We start from the raw sequence: 25711 nt of genomic DNA, 5'->3' as shown, positions 1-25711 counted from the left end.
CAACTGGTCCCAAAACATTCAACCAAGACATTGGAACCGATAAAAAAATTATAAAGAAATGCTAGGATATCAAAATCAAGAGTCAAGATTGGCGTGGTTTAATTCAAGACAGCTTTATCGTACCTTTGTGGGCCTGAGATGGAAGACAGAAGATGTGTCCAAAAAAAAAAAAACAAGGGATTGCTTCAAGTTTTGTCCATTTGACTAATAGACAATGCCTTGAATGGGGACTTCTATAGACATGGAAATTCGATCAACGCTAATCAATAACTATGATCATGCCGATAGCATGGGACTATCGCTAAAGATAAATTGGATATTCGAATTATGATTTTGATTATGATTAATGACTAATCTCCTTAGATCGTTAAACATAGCTCAATACCACACATCACACAATAGTCAACAAGTTTAAAACCACTGGCTTGATTTTAAATAGACCAGAATCCAATTTTTTGATCAACAAGTTTACTAGCTTGATTTTAAGGAGACCAGAATCCAGTCGGGGCTATTTGATATATATTTCCATCCAGGGCTAGTGATTTCACATAAAGGTCGTCGAGGTCCTGCCCTGCATCTTGGTTTGCAGAATGTGGCGGGCGCATAGTCAGTGCTCTGCGTGGGCATAAACTGCGCGGAGTGGAGAATCATTGTCCCGCTCATTTTTTCCCTATCCGAGAATGGGAAGCGAAGACAGGGAGTTCGAAAACGGTGATTATCGGAGGTCTCGGATAGCCTCGACGGTAGAGTACCCTGCAAGACACCGACGCCCCGACTATCGAAACAGTTCTCATACACCGGAAAGACGTAAGGGTTCTTCTCCTCGTTACTCATCCTCCGATCGTGGTGGTTCATCCTCCGATGCTGAAGACAATCGTCGTCGTCAGAATTGTTACAGGAATCACTCGTTGGAGCTCGACCGCCGTCGTGCCTATGATGATGGATTCTCAAGCCCTAGGTTCGAAACACGGCGCCCCCGCTACGACGCTAGAGACCGTAGGGCTCCATACCTTGACAGGAATGGCGGACGACATTCGGATTCGGAAGACGCCGAGGAACTGAAAGGTCTGCATTACGAAGAATGCCGCCGGCACAAACGCCAGAAATTGAGAAAGAGTCTCAAGAACTGTATTTGGAACGCAACTCCGAGCCCTCCGCACGATGAACGCGAGTTATTCGAGCCCTCTGATGATCTGAAAGAAGATACAGATTCACTGTCCGATGGAGAAAACAAGAGTAATTCTAGAGATAGCCCTTCTGCATCGGACGAATCAGAGAGGCGTTTGTCCAGTGAAACATCCAGATCCCCATCTGAATCGGAGGCTGATAACTCTCCCCCCAGGAAAATGAAGAAAAAGAGAGCAATCAGGCGAACGAGGAGAACATCGTCACGTTCGAGGAGATCCGGTGACAGCAGTGTTTCTGATCAGGAATACAGCTCTTTGGAAAGCTCAAGTGAAGAAGAAGATTCTAAAAGAAGTTACCGAGAAAAGAACAGCCGAGCTACTAGAAGGAGCACTAAACAGGGTATGAGAAAGAGGCGCAGCAAGGGTGGAAGTTCGGATGAAAGCACACGCACAAACACTGAAAGCTCAGACTACTCATCTGGCGAATCATCGGATTATGAAAGAACAAAGAAGAGAAAAAAATCAACTAGAAGCCAGAAAAAAAAGAATGATCATGAGATTTCAGTTTCCGATGCTGATATAAAAATGGATGCAAATGCAGACGAGATTAGGATACCTGAGATCAGCACGGAGGTTCTCATGTTTAAAGAAATGATGGAATCGCAAAAGAAACCTGCTTTAGATGATGAACCATTAGTTGGGCCTGTGCCTCTGCCAAGGGCTGAGGGACATATCAGTTATGGTGGTGCACTTCGACCAGGAGAGGGAGATGCAATTGCTCAGTATGTGCAACAGGGGAAGCGTATACCTCGTAGAGGAGAGGTTGGTCTATCGGCAGAAGAGATTCAGAAATTTGAGACTCTTGGTTATGTCATGAGTGGAAGTAGGCATCAAAGGATGAACGCAATTCGTATCCGTAAGGAGAACCAGGTTTATAGTGCCGAGGATAAGCGTGCATTGGCTATGTTTAATTATGAGGAGAAATCAAAGCGTGAGCACAAGGTTATGGCTGATTTTCAGAAACTTGTGCAGCGCCACATTGGGCAGGATGTGGGACCTACACATGATCCCTTTGGGACAAAAGGGTCTGATCCTGCTGATACATAGATTTGCCTAGTATGTTTTCTGTCTTAGGTTTGAGCAATGTGCTTTGTTCTACTCTATGGATGATGACAATTGCCTCTATTTTCAATTTGCCTGGAGCAAATGTTTGATACTAAAAGATGACCTTGATGTGTTGCATTGTAGGATATCCAGGAATTTTATATGCTTTCTTTTGATTTTTTTAAAGAGTATTAACTTGTTTACTCTGCTTTACACTTGCAATATTAGTCTTTGGTGTTCTTTTATGTGTCTAAACGTTGATGTGGCAAGCACTCTGTTTACGTCAGTTTTGTGAGTTTGACTGTATGCACAATTTGCAGTCTGATGAAAAAAGTGAGTTTCTTCTTTTTCCTTTTTGAGACGAGGAAAAAATGGAATACTGTAATGCCTAATTTATCTGGTTTTACAATGTTCCACTAGATTTTAGATCACTTTGAAGCACAGCATAGTTTTAGTAGGTTTTCTAAAAAGGCCAGAGAAGGCTTGGAGAAGGTTTTGAGGTTGGTCTGGGTTTCATATTGAATTAACTACTTGTTGGCAGGTAGCCTTGGCATTTGGTATGGTGATGAGTTAAAACTAGTTGCAGTGATTTTTTTAACGGCATTGCCTATGGTGATTTCGTTAAGGAACTGAGTCTTATTTTCTGTTTTTTTATTTTAGAGAAAGACAATTTTCATCCTATGTTGGTGAGGTCTATAACTTGTTTCGTAAATGCTGGTTGCAGAACCCTTCTGCTGGCAGTGTGGTTTAGTCTATTGGAAGGAAGAACTGTTCTTGATGGAATGATTTATGAGTTCACATTCCACAGTAAGCAATATCCTGAGAGAGAAACTATCAGGCAGCTCAAAATCCATATTGGGATGTAAGCAAATGGGATTTTGAGTAGTACTCAAGTTGGGTGAAACTTGAAATTCTTTAGCCGAATTTGTTCTGTTCCTTTTAACCTTATATTTGAGAAGCAAAAAGCAAAACAGAAAGCATTTGCTGGTGTTCTGTGCCAGCATTCTCCAAGTGGGTAGCTTTTACTCTTTCTGGGTGTGGCAAGAGTGAGGAAGAAGAAAAGATACTTTTTTTGTGGTTCTTTTTCTTTCTTATCTAGAAGGATATAGGTAGAAAAAAGGAAAGAGATGGGCTACAACACCCAAGCTGGCAAGGAATGTGCTCAGAGGTGCTTCATGCTTCATTAGAGAAGACCCCAACTTTGTGCTTGTTGAAGTGGTTTGAGTGGTATTTTATATGGTTATGAGATTGTGTGGCATAAGCGGTAATTAGTGGTTAGTTTAAGTATTCTTTTTTATTCTTATGTATTAGAGCATCCATGACCCACCTATATAAATAAGAAAGACAGGGCGAGGAGCTCAAAACTCACTCTTTCCCTTAACCCCTAAAGTTTCTCTCTTCAACTTGTGCTATTGTCTTCTCTTTCTCATCTGATCTTCTCTTCTTCCTTTTTCTTCTTCTCAAACCAAGTTATCCATGGATTAAACACTAGAATTCAACATGGTATTAGAGCTGAAATTCTAGGGTTTATAGTAAAGTTGATCAAGTTATGAAAGTTTAATGGAAAAGAAACTCAACTCAGCCTTCAAGCAACAAAGAGTTTGGCTAGTTTTGAATGTGAGCAAAAGGCTAAAATTAATTCAGCAAGTTTGCTCCTTAATCAGATAAATTTCACCTTATGTTTCACATTAACAATGTTGTTTTTACTCAAGCCTAATTATCCTACTCAAAATTCATTTTTTTTTCTTCATATTGAATGGCTGGAATCACCGTTTTTGTCATGTGCATGGACTTCCTTCACTCTTTTGTTTGATCTATTTTTTATGCAAAAAAATCCTCCTTAGGGATGCTAAAAGTCTTTTGAAGCTCTCCTTAAATTCTGGTTTGTTGAAAGAGTAGATGCTCAATTACGTTAGGGTTTGAAGAATAATTTTGGAAAGTAATCACTAGTTCTAGTTCGTTTGTGATTACTTTCTTACTAGTACCTAGTTCATTTTTTTAATCACCATTGATTATTGAGTGATTAAAATTCTGGTTTAGAATCTCAAACAACAACAAAAATTCGAAAAAAGAGTCATACTTGTGTGACCTATTGGCTGGTTTCCTTGTTTGTTACTTGCTGAATTTGATCACTTGACATTAGATAATTTTGCATTTCATAGCTTCAAATATTTGTTAGTTTTGATAATTTATTGTCCTATTTCCTTCTAAGTTAACCTAGGTGTAGGTTTTCTAAAAAAAAAAAGTTCTTTAATAAGTCATAATGCCTAAATTGGCAAATACTTCTTCCTCTTGCCTATGCTTATTTCAGCAAAGGTGGTCCCTTAAGGATTACTTCAATTTCACTTAAAGGCTTGAATAATTACTTGTCTTGGTCCCAATGTGTGAAATATTTTCTGATTACTACAGACCTTGTAGAGCATATAACTCAACCACCTATGCATGTGGATCATCCTTCTTACCGTAAGTGGTTGAGGGAAGATACTCTAGTTATTATCTGGTTGATTAATAGTATGAAGGAACTTGTGGTAAACAATGTGGTGCACCTAGAGACAATTAAAACAATTTGGAACACTGGTTTTGAATTATATTCTACCTCTAACAATCTATAAAAGATTTATGACATTTGTCAGGAGATGTGCAATACAAAGTGTAAAGACAATCTTCATGAGTACTTTGTCAGATTCAGAGGTCTTCTATAAGAGTGGAAGGTTATACAACCATATGCACTTGATGTTGTCACACAAGAAAAGCAGAGGGAAGACTTGGTCTCCGCGATATGTCCTGTTAATCTACCCTACTTGGATGTTGCAAAGTCACAAGTACTTAGTTATAGTACAAAATCTTCTTTTAATAATGTATGTGCAACCATGGTACGGATTCCAATTAAGGAGCCAACAATCATCCAAAATAAGTGAAAAACTCAGCTGTCTCCCAATGGAGATGAATCAATGATTCTAGTAGAGGTAAAGGAAGAGGTGTAAAGACATCTAACAATGGAAGAAGTAGAGGTGGGAATGCTCCAACCTCTAACACTGGTGGTCAACAAAGGAAGTGAACCTTTTGTAGGCTCAACAACCATCTAGTTGAAAATTATTGGAACCTATATGGCAAACTACCTTACTCCAAGGTTAATTAAACATCAACCAACAGTGAAGCACCCTCAGAGTCCTCCAAAGGAAGATTGACTCTATCAGAGGATCATGAATTGTTTCAGAAGTTTAAAAGTATGATGGTTGTTTCTCAAAGCTACACAACCACCACAATAATTACTACTGGTATGTGTTCCTTTCTCTCACGATTTAGCAATTCACCTTGGATCATTGATTCTAGAGCTTATGAGCACCTCATAGGTAAAATTGAAAATTTGTCCTCTATGACACCATGCACTTAGATCGCTTATTTAAAAAAAACCCGATGCAAGCTATAAAGAGAGAGACCATACCTGACATGAGTATGTTGGAACCAAGGGAAAAGAAGTTTCAAATATGCACATATGATACTAGATTTAAGAATTTATAGATTAAAAAAATGACAAGATGAGCACTAGTCCACGACCCTTATCATCGAGAAGCATAAGACGGTCTAGAATTCTGCTTTCTTTGGCTACCATGACTACAAATATGTAATGATATGTTGTGTATACTTTAATTTATTTTTTCTATAATCATTTTATGTTATGGATTACATTGTGGTATCAGAGCGTAGTTGTAATTTCTACAAAAAAATTGTGAATTTTTTTTATGTTGAGATCCTCCTTTCAGCATGATCGGGCAAAGCTCATAATTGCAGCCATCATTGCTTTTGCATCGCGAGAATATCTATCATGTATCTCTTTTTCATGTATGGTTTCCTAGTTTATCTAGGGTATCTTGTGTAAACGAATCCTATACAACACATGTATATTGTTTTTTTTTTATTTTTATCTTTAGAAAATATATCATGTAAATGTATATTTGATCATGTATTACAATCAATGAATTTAATCAAATCATCCAATTCTTCACATAGTATCAAAGCGATGATTCTTTGACCATCTATAAACCCTTGTCATGCTCTCCCACTCTTCTCAACCTTCTGTTTTTTTATCGTCATTTGATCTCCTATCGTCATGCCTACTAACAAAAGTAAGTTACTTAATCCTGATTCTCATTATTAGTTGAAGAATTCGGATAATCCAAGCATGGTCTCCTCACATGTTTATTAAAATGGAGATAATTATCCCTCTTGGTAGTAGGCAAAGTTGATTGCCCTTAGAGCAAAAGACAAATTTGGTTTTGTCACTAGGTTGATCACCAAGCTAGATACAAAATCTCTTGATTTAGTGGCTTCCAGCTCTCTCATCTATAAAAAATGAAGTGAAGTCCAAAGTCAGTCACGTGCTCTCTTTTTCCCCCTTAAGAAAACCCTATTCTTCTCTTGTTCATCCTCTCTCTCTCTCTTGCCTCCTTTGTTCTTGTTTCACTCTTCTACTTCTTCTTTTCTTCTTTTTTTAAATGCTAGGTCTTCCAATGATGAAACCGTAGAATATAAAACAACAAAGGAAGAATTTTTTGAAATATGGGTAAAAGGAGTCAACCCCATGCAAAGGAGTAGAGCACATATTTGATAAAGATGAAGATTTGAAATTCAGAGGTAGAAATGGAGGACTTGACTCCTTTCGGTAAAAAATTGAAGAACCACAAAACACAATAACTTATGGATTTTAAAAGGAGTTGACCCCTTAGTAGGAAGGTTGAAGTGTTCAAGTTTAAAAATTGTAAGGAGTCGACCACTAATAAAGGAGTAACCCACGTCACAGCAAAAACAATGACAAAGGAGTCAACCACTATAAAGGAATCAACCCATTTACAAAAAATACAATGATAAAGGAGTCGATTCCTCAAAATTGTAAGTTCTAAATTTAAAAAGAGTCGATGTTATGGTCCTGGGTTAAGTACCTATGTCTTCCGCTCCTAACAGGCCGGTCTTTTGGGTAGTATTGGCTAGGTGCTTAACATTTGGTATCAGAGCAGGCGCTACGTCCTGACTTCGAGTCCCAGCGGCCGCGTGCGCAGGTGGACCGCAAGCCCCTGGCGTGACCCCTGACCCGGTCGCGTTGCTGTGTTAATGCCGCCGTGGTCGTCGGCTCGGGCGGGCGGGGTGTGATGTTATGGTCCTGGGTTAAGTACCTATGTCTTCCGCTCCTAACAGGCCAGTCTTTTGGGTAGTATTGGCTAGGTGCTTAACAGTCGAATCCTTGTTGAAATGTATAGTTGTATAGCGTGATCGGAAGAAACTGTATAGCGTGATTGTTTTCTCCGATCCCGTGATTGTATTCTTGATTTTATCCCTTGATTTTAGGATCTAAATTGATCCTAAAATAGACTTGTAATGTATTATAAATAGCCTCCTAATGGAGAAGAATATATCGTCGGAAAAACATTCTTTGAATCTCTGTTATTATTTTCGGTTCTCTCTGTTTTACATAGTATCAGAGCAAGAGAATTATCCTCTCTTTTTCGTCGTCGAAGGTCGGAGCTAAGTTCTCCAGTAATCGCCGAAGGAGGAAGCTGGAGAAAAAAAAATCGTCGGAGTTGCAGAACTCTGTTTTTTTTGCAACTCCGTATTCCGGCTGTCCCGATGCCAAAAGAAAGTCGCCGATGACCGACGACGATCACTGAAGACCGAAGACAACCACCAAAGACAGTTCTACCTTCCCGTTATTGCCGCCGATCACCACTGTCACCGAGGGAAGCAAAATTACGGAAAGAGAACAGAGTTCTCTTATGACTGTCCGGTAATCGAAATCACGTCGCCAACGTATGCTGACGATCGCTGACGAGTGCCGACGATCGCCGATGAGCGCTGACGACGGCACCACCACCCTGTTGTCGCTGCCAACCACCATCGTTGCCGATTGAAGACGACGCTCCGCTGTTGTTGCTGAAAACGAAGGTATTTTTTTTTTAAATTTAGGAACCACTGTTCCTTTATTTTTCCTGCCGATCGAACCGACCCAGACCGACGGGTCAACCAAATCGGACCGAACCGGTCTAAACCCATATAGGATCGGACCAGCACTGGAGCGGACCAGAATTGAATCCACCCAGATTGAACCGGACCGGACTGAACCGAACCGAACCGGACCGGACTAAAAAAAATAAAAAAAAATTCAGATCAATGGCCACCACTACAGGTGCATCCATTGAATTTATCCCATCACCACAGATTATAGTCCACCAAGACAATTTTGCGTTTCCAACTGGAATTATCCTCGATGAGACCAATTATTCATTATGGTCCCAACTCATGGAGATGTGAATTGGCGCACGCAACAAAGCTGGATACCTCACCGGCGAAACAAAAAAACCAGCATCTGGTGATGCCAATCTTGGAGCATGGATTACTGAAAATCAAAGAGTCAAAAGTTGGCTTATTGACTCCATGAGTCCATTGCTCATGCAGCAATTTATTCGCCTCTCCATTGCCAAGGAGATATGGGAAGCAATTTCAAAAATGTTCTATGATGGGTCTGATGAAACTTGTATATTTGAGCTGAACCAGAGATATTTTTCTACCAAACAAAATGGTAGACCGTTATCCACGTACTACAATGAACTGGTTGTTATTTTCCAGGAGATTGATCATAGAACTATATCTCAGGAAGGAACAGTCGAAGGGCTAATCCAGTTGCACTCTGCAATTGCTAGGTTTCGGGTTCATATTTTTCTCAGTGGGCTTGACTCCGAGTTTGATCAAGTTCGTGGAGAAATTTTGCGAAAAGACCCCAAACTTGATTTAGAGAGTACATATGCATATGTCAGACGAGAATATCAACAGAGACAGACAATGGGGAGCTATCGCTCAGTCTCCGAGAACTCGGCGATGTTAGTCAACCAAAACCGACAAGGATCATCAAGCAGTCGGAACCCTCAATCCTCTGGCAAAGGTAACAATCGTGTATGTATTCACTGCGAAAAAAAAGGACATTCACAACACCGGTGTTATGAGATTATTGGCTATCCGGATTGGTGGGATTTCTCAAAAAATCCCCGTAACAAGATTGCTGGGAAAGCTATGGTGACATCCATGGAAGATAATCAGGAGCTACCTACTGCAAATGTTGCCCATCCAGGTATTCTCGATAATGCATTAGTATTTTCTGTACGTTCTAAGAATAGACCTTGGATTATTGATACAGGTGCATCCGATCACATGACAAGGGATCCAAGTCAGTTACAATCCATCCTACTTTCTCCACAATCTGTTATTTCAACAGCCAATGGTAGTACCTCTCCTATTACTGGGAAATGATCTGTTATATTATCCAATAATCTGACATTAGATACTGTCCTTGTGGTTCCCTCTCTTGAATATAACCTTTTGTCTGTTGGCCAAATTACTTCCACTCTTGCTTGTACTATAACTTTTTGGCCCTAATTTTGTGTCTTTCAGGACATTCTAACCCGGAAGATTCTTGGTTGTGGTGTTAGACGGGGCAAACTCTACTATTTGGAGTTGACAGAGAACGGGGGATCAAAAATCAATCAGACAAATCAAACTAGCAGTGAAGATAATGCTCAAACAACTGTATGGTTATGGCACCGACGATTAGGCCACCTTTCCTTTAGTTATCTTAAGAAATTGCGACCTCAACTTTTTTCAGGTTTGACTGATGTGCATTTTCATTGTGACACATGTGAATTGGCTAAAAGCCACCGTATTGTTTATTTCCCGAGTTTGAATAAAAGTTTAGAACCTTTTGCGGTTATTCATTCTGATGTTTGGGGTCCTGCCAAGATTCCCTCTATTTCTAGAGCTCGTTACTTTGTGACATTTATTAATGAATGCACTAGAATGACTTGGGTATCTCTGCTTATCCAAAAAAGTGATGTGTGTCTAGCATTTTAGAAATTCTATACCATGATACATACTCAATACTAAAAGCATATTCGTGTTTTGCAATCTGACAATGGTACTGAGTTTGTTAATGCTTCTCTCGAAACTTTTCTGACCACTCATGGAATTCGTCATCAGACTTCTTGCACCTATACTCCCTAACAGAATGGATTGGCAAAAAGAAAGAATAGACAACTTCTGGAAGTAGTGCGTGCCTCTCTTTTTGGCATGAACATGCCCCGATTTTATTGGGGCGAAGCTATCACATCTGCTGCCTACCTTATCAATCGAACACTTCTAGAGTACTTGATTTTCAAACTCCTCTACGCAAGCTACAATCCCTGATTTCAATTCCCCATCTTTCGAATCTTGAACCCCGAATTTTTGGGTGTACCGCTTATGTTCATATCCCAAAGATCTTGCGAAATAAACTTGATCCATGTGCCAAGCGATGTGTATTTGTTGGCTACTCTGAATTTCAAAAAGGATATCGATGTTATGATCCACACACCAACAAGCTCCAAGTGACTCTAGATGTCTCCTTCCATGAATCAGTCCCTTATTATTCAGGGGGAGTTTCTTGGACATCTCTTCAGGGGGAGAGTTCAAATGAAGAGAATGTTCCAAATGAAACTAATGGAGGTGCTGAATTTATTGAGTTAGAAGCGGTGAATGAATTTTTCAAGTGTCATGATGTGCAACAAGACTGTGATTCAATAATTTCACCTGAAGAACCCCCAGAGTTGCCCCCGTCTGCACCAACAACTGAAGAATCATCCCGGAATGTTCCTCCTCAGGTAAATACGAATCCTGTGTTTGATGAGTCTAATGAAACGTGTCTTCCTACAGAAAACATAACCCCTAGATATCTACAAAGATTGAATAGGGGAGTTCCAAAAAAACAGTATGAACCTGATCTTGAAGCCAAGACCAAATACTCAATCAATAACTATGTGTCCTCCCATAGGTTGACTAAATCGTATGCATTTACTGTTGATCAGTTATCCAGGGTTTCTATTCCTAGTAATGTGCAGGATGCATTAGCTGATCCAAAATGGAAAAAAGCGATGAACGAAGAGATGGAGGCTCTACAAAAAAATGCCACTTGGGAAGTTGTTCCCCAACCTAAAGGAGTAAAAACAATTGGATGTCGATGGGTGTTCACATTGAAACTCAAACCGGATGGAAGCATTGACAGATATAAAGCTCGGCTAGTTGCAAAAGGATATACGCAAAGGTATGGGATAGACTATCAGGATACTTTTGCACCAGTAGTTAAGATCAATACAATTCGTATTCTTATATCTATAGCAGCAAATCGAGATTGGCCTCTACAACAATTTGACGTTAAAAATGCCTTCCTCAATGGAGACTTAGAAGAAGAAGTTTACATGGAACTACCACCAGGCGTAAAAAGTGGTTATTTGTCTCAAGGTAAAGTTTGTAAATTGAAGAAGTCATTGTATGGGCTGAAACAGTCACCTAGAGCATGGTTTGGGAGATTCTCGACTACAATGAAGGAGTTTGGTTATAAACAAAGTAACTCAGATCATACTTTGTTTATAAAACACAAAGAAGGAAAGGTAACAACATTAATTGTATATGTTGATGATATGGTCGTGACAGGAGATGACCCACGTGAAATGCAAGTTTTACACGAGTATTTAGCTACTAAATTCGAAATGAAGGATCTCGGACAACTTAAATATTTTTTGGGAATTAAAGTTGCAAGATCGAAACATGGAGTCTTCCTTTCACAACGCAAATATGTGTTGGATATTCTAGCCGAAATCGGAATGCTTGACTGTAAACCAATAGAGACGCCCATGGGAATGCATCATAAACTCGAAATTCTTCCAGATCAAATTCCAGCAGACAAAGGGCGTTATCAGCGATTAGTTGGAAGATTAATCTACCGATCCCACACAAGGCCCGATGTAGCATATGCAGTACGCATTGTGAGCCAGTTCATGCATGCACCAAGTGAAGAACATATGGAAGCAGTCTATCAGATCTTGAGATACTTAAAGAGTGCTCCAGGAAAAGGTTTGTTATTCTAAAAAAATGGTATCTCTAGTATTGAAGGGTATACAGATTCTGATTGGGCAGGTGATCAGACAACCAGAAGATCCACGTCGGGTTACTTTACTTTTGTGGAAGGAAATCTTGTCACTTGGAAAAGCAAAAAACATAAGGTAGTATCAAGATCAAGTGTTGAAGCTGAATTTCGAGGTATGGCTCATGGTGTATGCGAGTTGTTATGGATACGGAATATACTGAGAGACTTAGGGATTGAATACGACAAACCTATGAATCTTCACTGTGATAACAAGGCAGCTATCGCAATTGCACAAAATCCAGTTCATCATGATCGCACTAAACATGTTGAAGTTGATCATCATTTCATCAAAGAGAACCTCAATGCAAAGATTATACAATTCCCCTTTATTCAATCTGCGAGTCAGATGGCTGATATGCTCACGAAGGCAGTATCAGGGAAAACATTTCATGGTATAATTGACAAGTTGGGTTTGACTGATATCTATGCACCAACTTGAGGGGGAGTGTTGAAATGTATAGCTGCATAGCGTGATCGGAGGAAACTGTATAGCGTGATTGTTTCCTCCGATCCCGTGATTGTATTCTTGATTTTATCCCTTGATTTTAGGATCTAAATTGATCTTAAAATCGACTTGTAATATATTATAAATAGCCTCCTAATGGAGAAGAATATATCGTCGGAAAAACATTCTTTGAATCTCTGTTATTATTTTCGGTTCTCTCTGTTTTACACTTATGCATAAAGAGAAATATTTGGATAGAAAGGGAGATGACTATCTTAAAAGGAGTCGACCCCATAAGCATACAAAATAGTTGTTGAAATATAAAATGAGTTCACCACATCAAAAGGAGTCGACTACATGAAGAGAGATTGCATTTAGAGAATGAATCGAGCACTTCCAAAGGAGAACCCCTTTCCACCAAAATTCAAATTTGAGAAATATAAGGTTCAAATTCAGGAGCTATAGGTCTCCAAAACTTGCAAGTGACCTATCGTCATGTTTAATAGCAAAAATGGATTTAATACATACTGTTTTACAATTTTTGGAATTGAATTTGAGTTATTTTACTACACAATGAATGATCATTTTCTAGTAATAACGACTACTTTTTTGAACATTGGGATGCATGCTATATAACTCAAATCTATTCTAAAGGTTTGTATCAATGTGCTCAAGTGAGTTTTACTAGTCCCAAACTCTCCCACACATTTTGTGAAGTTTTTGCTCCCTCTCAACCTCAAAAAGATGTTTGATTTCCAACTTCTCTTGGTAGAGCTAAGTATTTCATTGCTAATATTTTCAAATATGAGATAAATACTTGAACTCTTCACTGTTGAGGTTGTGCCAAGTTATTTTCAAATCAAATTGATTTCACCTTCTGCATTTCAAGTGTTCGATTGATTGACTTCCTCATAGGATTGTTAACTAGACATTTATTGTCTTTTAATTTTATATCATTGGTTGATTTACCTTAGGTTGGGTATGATCATTTATTTAATGGAGTTAGATACATAATTTATGACATTTAACCAAGTTAGAAATGATTGAGATTCCATCGATAACATTTACTAAAAAAGCAAGTTGAGATCTGAAGCTCAAACTTAAATCATCAGATTCCGAAGAGCTCTATCCAGAAGGTCAGAAACCCTTCTCATGGTCTAGATTCTTCCCCAGCCCGCGGGTGATAACAGAGAATGAGTTCTTACAGAAAAGAACGAAATATCTGAAACCTTTTCCACAGGGAAAGATGGGGATTCTTGGTCAAATCGGCAGTTCTCAATAATAAATTTGAAGAATCACATAGTTATAATGTCCCAAAGATAATATCTATGGCAATCATATGCTTTTCTCCCCCAAGAAGCTTTCCCTACACTTTTCTGATCCAGGAAAAGCTATATCAGAGAAAAGGTTATTCGCATTTAAAGGCATCAATGTAGTGGCTAGGGGTATATTTTCCTCAAGATGTTAACAATGATAGGTCCTTCGGGTTTGAGAAACTAGAATGTGGAACTCGCCTTCATGAAAAAGCTTCAGGAGATCATCTGGGCATCCGAATATTTCTTGATTTTCAGTAACAAGGACCCTTGATTTAATCGTTAGGAACATCTTCAAGAAACTTCCCTCAGAAGAATGGAATCGTCAAGCGAGGAGTTGGGGCATGACCATCATTTGAGAGCTCTCCAGGCATCTCTTGCAGCTTGATCTTACTCTCTTTTTTTTTTTTCTTTTTTGTAGGAAGAGATCCTCTAGGAAGTTCGAAAGCAGGAGATTTTATTATTAATTAGTCCAAATAGATATAGAACATACCTTGTATCTTGATTAACAACAAAGAACTTGAGTATCTTTCAGCAGAGAAGGATGGCACCATCGACGAAGCTTGAAAAGAAAGGAAGGGAGGCGTTTGATATCATCGTCGAGCTTTATGGGCCAAGGAGGAAAGTCCCTCAAGCTCAAGCTAAACCAACTCCACCGCCTCCTCCGAAGGAAGGAATCGAGTGCAGGCAAGTGGCCAAGAAGCATGGCGGACTTTTTTACGTAGAGATCCGCCCTGGAAAGACTTTCTGATATATCTACTCTGGCAACTCTTCTCATGTGTCCTTTTAGTTAAATGTTCCAATAACATGTAGACAAGGCTTACAGTGTGCCTTCTCATTGTAAGCAAATATGGTGTTGCATTTGGTTTTCTAATTCTTGCAGCCTCCTGGAGTATAATTGTACATTTTACTTTTATTTGGGTCATGGGCGAGAGTGTCAATAATACATGATACTGTGGAGGATATCACACCCGAAAACCAGAGGTTTCGATGCTCGTTACAGAAGGCAAAAGACCAGCTAATTAAAAGATCACACTGTAGTTTTCAAAACAAAACTGTATAAATTGAATACAAATCCTCACCATTAATTCGTGGTGATTAAAAAGATTTAATCGAATCTTTACATGGTATCAGAAGTCTTCGTTGATCCCTTCGTCGATTGAATTTCTCGCTTCTTCAACGGGGATCTACGCATTGGACCTTGGCACCGACACTAGTGTCGACACTTCCTCAAGTAGCCATCCCAACTGGCTCATGGCTTGTGGCTTGTCAAACGAGTACCAGGCATCGTCAAAGGAGATCCTCCCCGGTGGTTGCGGGAAGAGTTTACACCGTGATGGCTGCCAAAGGTGCTACCAACAACGACGATGAGAAAAACCTATATGTGATGTGGCTGCCAAAGGTGCTACCAACAACGACGATGAGAAAAACCTATATGTGATGAAGCGTGGCAACTCTGCCCTTATTTTTGTCCTTAAGAATCAATCTTTACATGTTTCTCATGTAAATCATTATGTTATTTCTTCCTTACATAAAGAAGGATATCTTTATCTTACATTTTTGTTGCCTTCTCCATCATTATGTAGTACATGTCAACTTGCTAAAAATTATCGTTTACCATATCCACGTCATCAACATAGGTCGTTAACGTCTTAGATCTTATTCATTGTGACATATGGGGCACTCCTCCTGCTCCTACTTTTCCTTTTCCATTGGGTTCTTACCATATGCTTACATGAGCTAAAACTGGCATTTTCAAAACTTGCCATCTAGCCAACCTCGACATCGTGGGATCCCCTAGACTTCTCTTCGCTCTCCTTGTCTCTATTACGCCTAAAGGTTTCAAATATGTTGCTAAGAATTTTGCTTGATTTGCTGCCATGGATGAAGAAGTTTAAGCTTTGCAAAATAACTGCACCTCAATTTTAGTCCCTCGACCTGCCAACACCAATATTGTGGGCTCCAAATAGGTGTTTCGAACCAAATATCCACCTAATGGATCAATTGAGCGTCTCAAAGCCCGCCTTGTTGCCAAGGATTACACCCAGGTACTTGGTCTTGATTACACTGACACCTTTAGTCCTGTTGTAAAGGCTACCATTATCCGAGTTGGGCTCTCTATTGTTGTGACTAACAAATGGTCTCTTCAACAACTTGACGTCAAGAATGTCTTCCTCAACGATACCCTCACAGAAAATCTTTATATGAAACAACTTCTTGGGTACATTAACCCTGGTTTCCCTCATTACGTTTCTCAGTTGTAGAAGGCTCTCTATGGTCTCAAACAAGCTCCTCGTGCCATGTTCTAGTGCTTCAACTCTTTTTTCACTCAACTTGGTTTATCCTACAACCTTGTTTACACTTTTCTGTTTCTCTTACATAAGCACTCTGACATTATCTATCTACTCATTTATATTGATGACATTATTGTTACTGGCAACTACTTAGCTCTTATAAACAACTTCACTCGTAAGCTCAATTTTGAGTTTTCCATTAAGGAATTTGGTTCTCTTAGTTACTTTCTTGGCCTTGAGGCTTCACCAATTACCGATGGACTATTTATCAGTCAACCAAAATATGCACGGGACATTCTTGCTTGAGCTCAGTTACTTGACAACAAACCTGTCCATATGCCTATGGTCATTTCCTAGTATCTGTCCGTTGATGGTTCTCTATTTTTGGATCCCACTCTTTATAGGTCTCTCGTTGGCATACTTCAATACTTGACCATCACGCACCCTGACATCGCTCATGCGGTCAACTCAGTTAGCCAATTCCTGAATGCTCCCACTGAAGATTATTTTCTTGTTGTTAAATGTATTCTTCGCTATGTCAAAGGCACCATTCACTTTGGCCATACCTTTCGCCCATCTTCGACTCCTGGTGCTCTAGTTGCTTACTTTGATGCTAATAGGGTAGGTTATCCTGACACTAATTGATCTACCTCTGGGTACTCCATTTATCTTGGCAACAATTTGATTTCTTGAAGTACTAAAAAGCAACCCATAGTATCTTGTTCCATTTGTAAATTTGAGTATCGTGCTCTTGTGCACGTTGCAGTTGAACTTCTTTGGCTTATACATCTCCTTTGTGATCTTCATGTTCCTATTCCACAACGACCTCTTCTCTTATGTGACAACAAAAATGCAATCTTTCTTAACTCTAATCCAATTTTTCACAAGTGAGCCAAACATATTGAATTAGATTATCATTTCCTTGGAGAACTTGTTGTTGATGATAAATTTCACATGCAATATGTGCCATCTCACCTTTAGGTAGCTGACATTTTCACCAAAAGTATTCCACGCCCTCTTTTTGAATTTTTTCGCTCCAAGTTTCACATTTGTTCCAATCCGATGCTCAACTTGCGAGGAGGTGTGGAGGATATCACGTACGAAGACCAGAGGTTTCGACGCCCATAACAAAAGGCATAAGACCAGCAAATTAGAGGATGGAACTGTAATTTTCAATAGCGAAACTATATAAATCGAATGCAAATTCTCTCTAACAATTAATGGTGATTATAAAGATTTAAATGAATATTTACAGATACTCCCTTCAACTTACCTCTTACCATAATTTTCAATAGATGCTGATGCTCATTCAATAATCAGAATATTACATGACGATGTCTCCGAAGTTATGGGATGCTTAATTTTTAGAAATCTTCGCTCCTGATTTGGGAATTCAGTTTGTAGCATGGAATCATTAATTGACTCGGACCCAGCGTTAAATCATCTGAGTCAAGGTTAATTTTTCTAAGTCTAGCAAAAAATAGAAAGCACAAGTCTTATCCTTGGACTCGTAAACTCACTCGGCGTCCCAACTCGTGCACAAATTTGATGACTCAAAAATCAGAGTTAGACAGATCTGAATTAGGTCGGGTCACTTGAATCCAAGGTAGGCCCGGAAACAGTCGGGGACGTGGGTTCGATACCCCCTTCTCTGTTTTTTGGTTTGTTTTTCCCATCTCGAGCGTGTAACACACCGTGGCAGGTTTTTGCTTGGTGAATCGGTTCGGTTCGGGATAACTTGGCAGTCACGACAACCCTTCTCTGTTTTTCAGTCGTTCCAGATTCCTATCGGCCTTCAACCTGGCAGAACTTGGTTCTGTTTCATCCTTTTCCACAACTCCAGGCAAAAGTTTTGGTTTACTAGTCAATTCGAGTTCAACTCAAATAAACACCAGTTTTCAGTTTTCAGTTCCTGTATAATATGTGATCAGGGTCCTTCAATTATTGAGAATACTGAATACTTGCTGATTAAGATATTCTACTGAGACAGGTATCAGAAAATCTAACTTCATCTTTATCATCATTTGGAGATAACAGTCCTCAACTTATCCTTGACCGACTTCCAGGAGGTTGGTTATATGTATGAATTACCAGAAGTGAACCAACCTGATCCATTCTCGTCCAGCAAAAGTGGGTGGGTTGAAAGTTCTATATAAGTCGGAACCAATTCCTGCCTCCTTATACACCCAACCAACCTCCTCTTCTTCGTCTAACCTAACCAGCTCTATTTTCAGCACCAAACCTTCCTTCCCCCTTTAGGATGGCATCCAAGTCTGATCTCTCAAAGATAGGGAAAGACGGGTTCGACCTCGTTGATGAGTTTCTCAGGAAGAAAAAGAACGCCTCTTCTACCAAAATTCCCCATCAAACGCATCTTTACAAAGCGGTGCACATTCCTCAAAGTGCAGAGGTTGTAGTGGAACAGCCAGTCGTGGCAGGGAAGAACATATTCCCTGTCAGAAGGGTTGTCCGTGCCTCTTACTCCCAGGAGATCGTTTCCAGTTCCTGGTTCTAAGCTTGTATGCGATGTTGTAATTTCCGTTCCTTCTACGTACCTCTCCCAGAAGACCACCCTCAAGGTTCTAAGTTTGTAATTAGCAACGTTGTAATTTTCCTTCCTCTCAGTCGTTTTCTAAGTGTTAGATCTGCTGCTCGGATGGCTCCTTTTACGTCTCCAAGAAAGTAGTGTTGTCTAATGTCAACTTGTATTATCACTGTATAATTTCGTCTGTTTAGTGTTTATGATCATAAGGTGTTTGTGAAGATCAGGAGTGTTCACTGGCAAGTCTTTCTTTTCTTCATAATAGTTTTTTTTTTTTCTCACTCCGATTAGCAAGGAAGTAACTAAAGGGAAGAGATGTGCAGTCAAAAAGAAATCCGAAAAACCAGAGCAGCAGTACGTACACCAAAGTTCCTTTTTCGGCAAGGAAATGAGAATTGAGGAAGAAGAAGCCACTTCACCTCGTAGGAAAACAGGGACGTTGTTGTAGTCACATAAAAAATCCTTCCTTTGGTGATACTAAACTTAACTTTTGATTATTAGATTTTTTAATTAAAATAAATTAAGTGGACCTCCACCACATGTGCCTGGCAGTGAAATTAATAAAATGGATTTTTTTTTAATTAAATGGCATGGCACTGAATGACAAGGAACTAATATGTGGATTCCTTTTAATGAGGAATCCTTTATGGATTGTTTTTCATCCAATTCTTGTAGGCTAGATGGTTGGCCTACATCCGAATATCTAGATGACGATGGTAAAGAGACTCGGTAAGGAGTCTTGTCTTTGAAATTAATAACTACGTAGCCATCAGCTGATTGGATGACCTGAACAATATCCTGATTAATCAATATCTCGATCAAAACTGTTTTACCTTGATCTGGTAAATGTAATACCTTAGGGACTAACGTATTCATGATTTTGAAATGAATCCTTGCAATGACTGCAATGGTTTCAGTTCCAGGGATGATATTATATCCCTATGTTATAATCCTCAACTGGAGTGATTCTAATAGATTCCTATCTGTTAAGGGAGGTTTGGATGGACATTGAAGTAAACGGGTAATTATGTCTTTTGTTGATTGGTTTATGCGTTTTAGATTGAAGCAAGCGGAGAAACGACCATTAGTTTCTTCCACACATTCCACTCTTTCAACCCTAACGAAAGAATGACAGCTTCAATCTGGCACAACCATTAGATCAGTACATCCTCCCACTGATCCGATAAAGCTTGAATTTCCAAGCTCCTCAGGGAAATCTCCTGATTATGTTGAAGTAGTTGCTTTTGTCAATCCTGAAGTCAATCTCAATCCATTGGGTCAAATAAGGAGATAAACCGCTCATCAAACCACCCGTTCCAATCAGAAACTTTAAATTGGATAATATTTTGAAGTTATAGATGAATTATTATTAAGGTTTGGTAAATTAAATCTTTCTGAAGATCAATTAAAACAGGCCAAAGAAGGAAAAAACATTCATATGCTAGAATCTCATGACGATTCTTCATCACAACATACTGACGATTTAACTCCTTCAGCATATTCTGATTCTGATGTTGGTCAAGACGACTCTACTCTCAAAGATTTGGGTGTAACCAATGTCAATAAGACTGAAGAAATTCTTCAGGAAATGATACAGGACCTGAGTATTCAAAAATTGGATTATGATAAAAAATCTACTTGGCGTTGGGATTTAAATCACAAACTCTATTACCATAGGCCTACACCTCAGGACCTATTGTATGAAGAGAATGTGTATTTAGATCAAAAAGCTTATGATGGCAAATCCATTTATGAATGGAATATAGATGAATTATCTGAATATCAGATATTAGAACATTGTCGTTGAATGCTTATGTATTGTACAATCTGTCGGCAACATAAGATTTCCGATCAAGGAATTGCAGAAAAGCTTAATACAGGGTTTTCTGGAACCCTCAAAGGTTGGTGGGATAATATCCTACCCTTGAACAACATCAGGAAATTTATAATTCCAAAAAGGTTATCAAAACTGAATCTGGCCAAACCTACCTAGGTGAGGACGGTGCAGTTTATACCTTGATTTCCTGTATTGCTCATCATTTCATTGGCAATTTAACTTCTCAATCAGATAAGGGAAAAGAGGTTTTGCAAAATCTTCGTTGTAAAACACTTAGCCAGTTTCACTGGTATAAAGATGTTTTCCTCACTAAGGTTATGCAAAGACCAGATGCCAATAATGAACATTGGAAAGCTAAATTCATTGATGGATTACTAACTCTTTTTGCCAGTAAGGTAAGAAAAAGATTAGGTAATGAGGTAGGAATTATAAACTACCATCAATATACATATGGTCTCCTTACCAATGCTATCATCCAAGAAGGACTGACCTTATGTAATGATTTAAAGTCAGCTTAAGAAACAAAATCTTACTGGTAAGCGTGAGCTGGTGAATTCTGTGAACAATTGCTTGTGACACAGGACCACCACCTTCCAATCAGAGGAAGGGACAAGGTAAAGTCTCTCATTCTAAGAGACAGGAACCCTATTCACACTAGAGTAGGAGATATCCAAAAGATAGTCTCATCAAAAGACTCGTCATGAACCTAAGAGACCTCCTCCTCATCAGAGACCACCTCCTAGAAGAAATCCTCTAGACAAAAAGAAAATTGTCTGTTATAAATATGGTAAATTAGGCCATTATTCTAATAGATGTAAAACTAAAGAGAAACTTAACCAACTTCAAATTGATGAAGGATTAAGGATTCAGTTGGCTAAAATTCTCTTAAATTCTTATTCTAGGGATGATATTAATTATGCCTCATCCAACCAATCTGAAGAAGATCAAGATTGTAGTTGTTCTCATCTACAATCTGTGGCACAAATGCATTAGATTAATGTTCTTACTAACGAATAACAAATAATGCTTAAGAACATTGGTCAAGAGGAAGATCCTCTTACCAAAAGATATTTAATCAAAGAATATCTTGAACAACTTCAAACATCTTCAAAGATACCTCCTATTCAAGGAGTAAAACCTTATTCTTTGAAGGAAATTATTGATCGTTATGAAGACATCAATGCTTCAAAACAACCAGTATCCATCTCCTCATTACAAGGAGAAATTAAAGGAATCGAGCTTGAATTAAAATAATTAAAAGAATCAAAATCTTTGTATAAAAAGCTTGAACAACAATGCGAACAAAAGGGTTTGCATCAAGAAAAGAAATCTGAGGATCCTTTTCTTAATCAAATCACCAAAGTCATCCATCAAAGATGGCATACTGTTATTAATTTGGTTATTGATCAGAACTTTGTCATTCCTAAATTGACCGCTCTGATTGATAGTGGAGCAGATTTAAACTGCATCCAGGAGGGGTTGATTCCAACCCAATACTTTGAGAAAACCACTCAAACATTGGCCAATGCCAATGTAGAAAAATGAAAATGAAATATAAATTAAACAATGCCTCCATCTGCACTAATAATTAGTGCATTATTACAGACTTTTTGTTAGTCAAAAATATGACTCAACAAGTCAAATTAGGCACTCCTTTTCTGGAGAAAATTATGCCAATTAAAGGCATTGACAACCATGGAATTCTTGAACAGGTTAATAATAAACCTATATATTTCTCTTTCAAATCTCCACCTCAAATCAGTTTCATTAATGAGATTTCAGAATTGAGAAATGTTAAAGAATATCATCTTAGTTTCCTGCATAAAGAAATTCAATTTTTAACTCTTGAACCACAGCAGGAAACTACAAAGATAAAAGAGAAAATTAGTTATCTACAGAAAGTATTTTCCCAAGAAATCTGTAGGGAAATTCCTACAGCTTTTTGGGATAGACATAAATATATAGTGTTTTTACCATATATTGATGGGTTCAATGAAAGAACTATTCCCACAAAATCCAGGCCTAGTCAAATGAAACATGCCTTATTAGACCTCTGCAAAAAGGAAATCCAAAATCTCTTGGTTAAGAAATTAATTTGAAAATCTTACTCCCCATGGAGTTGTACTGCTTTTTATGTCAATAAAAATGCAGAAAAGGAACGAGGTATTCCTAGATTAGTGGTTAATTATAAACCACTCAACGATTGTTTGAGATGGATTCGCTGCCCTATCCCAAACAAAAAAGATTTACTAGACAGATTGTTTTCTGCTAAAATCTTTTCAAAATTTGATTTGAAATCTGGATATTGGCAAATTCATATCAACGAAAAGGATAAATATAAGACTGCATTCACTGTCCCTTTTGGTCACTTTGAATGGAATGTTATGCCTTTTGGTTTGAAAAATACTTCAGCTGAATTTCAGAATATCATGAATGATATATTTGCTCCTTATTCTGAGTTTACAATTGTTTATATTGATGATATCCTTGTTTATTCAGAATCTATTGCTGATCATTTTAAGCATTTACATGCTTTCAAAACTCCCTTGTCTTAAGAAGAGAGAAGTAAAGTAGAGGAATAAAGGGAGATAGACAGATAGATCTTGAAAGAAAAGAGAAAACAAGATAGAAGAAAAGCGGGGAGAGGTGCTAGGCACTAATTTGAGAGGGGAAATAGAGATTTGGAAAAAAAGGCTTATTAATCTTTTAATCAACTAGGATTACATAACTAAGGAGAGGTTCTAGTAAATCTTATCTAGTAAGATCTTATCTTATCAAGAATGATACATTTTTTCTTTTTTACGCTCATGTCCCATTTTCCCTTGTTGCCCTCAAGCTCCACACCCCCTTCTTTCTTAGAGGTGGCACCACTTTCCATTTTGTATTGGCACCATTTTCTATTTCACTTTTTTCTTTTTTTTTCTTTTTTTTTTTATCTTTTGGAGATAATTTTGGGTCTCTATCATGTTGAAAGTTAGCGAATCGTAGAAAGACTTAATCCTCATGTGTCTCAAGTGGCACCCCCTAGATTTTTTTTAGAAAAAATTAAATTACCACTTTTACCCCTGAGGTGGTGCCCTTAGATTTTTTTAAATAAATGTCCCCAAAATTATAATTTTTAACCATGCCCTAGCTTGGTACATGAGTGCATTTACTAAATTTAGGTTTTATCATTCTACCCCTCTTGGAAGATCATCTTTGTCCTCAAAGTTGTGGTACTAAGAAAGTGTTGTGTACTTCCTATTAAACTCATTTTGCTTTTGCTCTTGCATTATGTTGAGCATGGGAACCAGACCTAGGTGCAACCACGACAATTTTTTGTCTTGGACAATGGTGGGTAGTTGTCCCGAATGAGAGGGTGAGTGATACATATGTGGTGCATAAGGGTGAGAGTTTGGTTGTTGGTATGAATGAGAATATTCTTGTTGGGTCGAGTTAAGGTTTTGTTTTGTAAAGTGATTTGAGTTGGAAAATAGGAACGTAATGTGTGGTGTGATCTATGGAAGGAATATGGTGGGGATCGTCATGGGGGAGTGTAACTGAATGAATTGTTTAAGGTGGAGGGGATTTGTTTGGGGAGGAGAGGAGTTGAGACGGATGGAGAATATGAGGGAGTTGGGTGAGTTGTATGTGGATAGGACATTGGTGATCCGTATAGATTTGAATAAAGAGGAAAATAGTGAGTGTTGTTTTTTTGAGATGTAGTGTGAATGATTGAGTTCAGGAGTTTGTTTAGAGGATGGCCAAATTGGGAGTTAGTGCTTTGGTGAGTGAGGAAAGTTTCAGCTATTGTGGCATTAAGATAGGTATTGGTGGGGGTATATGGGTGATGTTTTTAATTGAGATTTCATGGTTGAGTGTAAAAGTATAGATGTGCTGGGTAAGGGTGTGGTGGCTGGAATAGAGGAATAGAAAGTAGGTTGGGGGTGTTGGGTGGTAATTTTGGCTTGGTAGAGAGGAGGCTTGAGAAGGGTGAGTGGGGCAATGTTTTGAAGAGAAATTTTTGTGGGGGAAAAGGATGGAGGGTGTTGATTTGGAAATTTTTGGTGGTGGTGAACAAGAAAACCTACCAAAAACATGTTTTGATGAGGTTGCACAATTCATATCTTATTGAGGAGAGGAAGGAGGTCTTGCCACTCATGCTTCCATAACAGATTGAAGCATGCTTGTTAGGTGATGAATTTGTCCATCCAAACAAGTAATCTTTTTGCCTAGACTTTCTTGGTCAAACTTGTGAGTAGCAACAACCTCATGCTCTTGTTGTTGTTCCATGTATCTTGTATTCACCATGCGTTTTCTCTATTATTTTTTTGGTGGAGGTATTTTTGAGAAGGGAGAGAGTGTTTAGGGGGCTTAGGATGTGATTTAGTAAGGTCTAGGGGCGTGGGGGTTTGGATAAAAAACTTTTTAAAAGACAAAATAACTTCAACTAACATGAAGCTGTATCCTAATGTTGACTTACGTGAGTCAACACACCCGTCAAAGCCCGGGTATGAATACCAAACAATGTCGAAGTTGTTGGATTGTCTTTGTGTAAGGCTTCCAACTAATGGTGTTCAATAATGTCTTTTATTTGTTCCCTTTCAAGGTTATTTCAATGATATTGGTTCAAACTTGAATCGGTCATCTTTCAAAATGGGTCCTACACTCGGTGAACAATTTTACATCCTGAATCTCTCAAGTACTTTATTGATATATGCGTCTTGAGATAATCCTAAGATACTTTGTGATTTATCTTTATGGATCTTAATGCTAATGATGTAAGAAAACTCACCCATATCTTTCATATCAAAGTGTTGAGAGGGAATTTTTTTGACCTCATGCAACAAACCAATATAATTGGTTGTAAGCAAAATATCATCCACATATAAAACTAAAAAACTAATTTCACTTACACTAACTTTGTAGCATATGCTTTGATCTAATAATGTTCTCTTTAAAGCTACTCCTACAAGGATAAACATAGAGGGGGCATGGGGAAGGGGTGAATAGGTTTATCAACTTTTCAATATCACATTAATTTTTCTATCTAGTCTGTTAAGATTTGGA

General features: G+C 38.5%; 1 protein-coding gene across 1 annotated transcript; it reads left to right on the top strand.

The window, feature by feature from the left end:
• The first annotated feature begins 593 nt into the window (after positions 1 to 593).
• Positions 594 to 2437, top strand: LOC137959859 (uncharacterized). The gene has a single exon (XM_068807259.1). It carries the CDS (start codon positions 681 to 683, stop codon positions 2232 to 2234), a length of 1554 nt encoding a protein of 517 aa, XP_068663360.1. The 5' UTR covers positions 594 to 680; the 3' UTR covers positions 2235 to 2437.
• The last annotated feature ends 23274 nt before the right edge of the window (positions 2438 to 25711 follow it).

This window comes from Aristolochia californica, unplaced genomic scaffold (assembly GCF_029961685.1).
Source record: "Aristolochia californica isolate CCGP_79_NKW_82.1479 unplaced genomic scaffold, dmAriCali1.0.hap1 SCAF_3, whole genome shotgun sequence".
NCBI classification, from domain to species: Eukaryota; Viridiplantae; Streptophyta; class Magnoliopsida; order Piperales; family Aristolochiaceae; genus Aristolochia; species Aristolochia californica.
The sequence above is the reverse complement of the archived record's forward strand: the minus strand, read 5'-3'. Positions and strand labels throughout refer to the sequence as shown.

Coding starts and splice junctions, on each gene's coding strand:
- LOC137959859 (XM_068807259.1), top strand. CDS start 681: ATGGGAAGCGAAGACAGGGAGTTCGAAAACGGTGATTATCGGAGGTCT.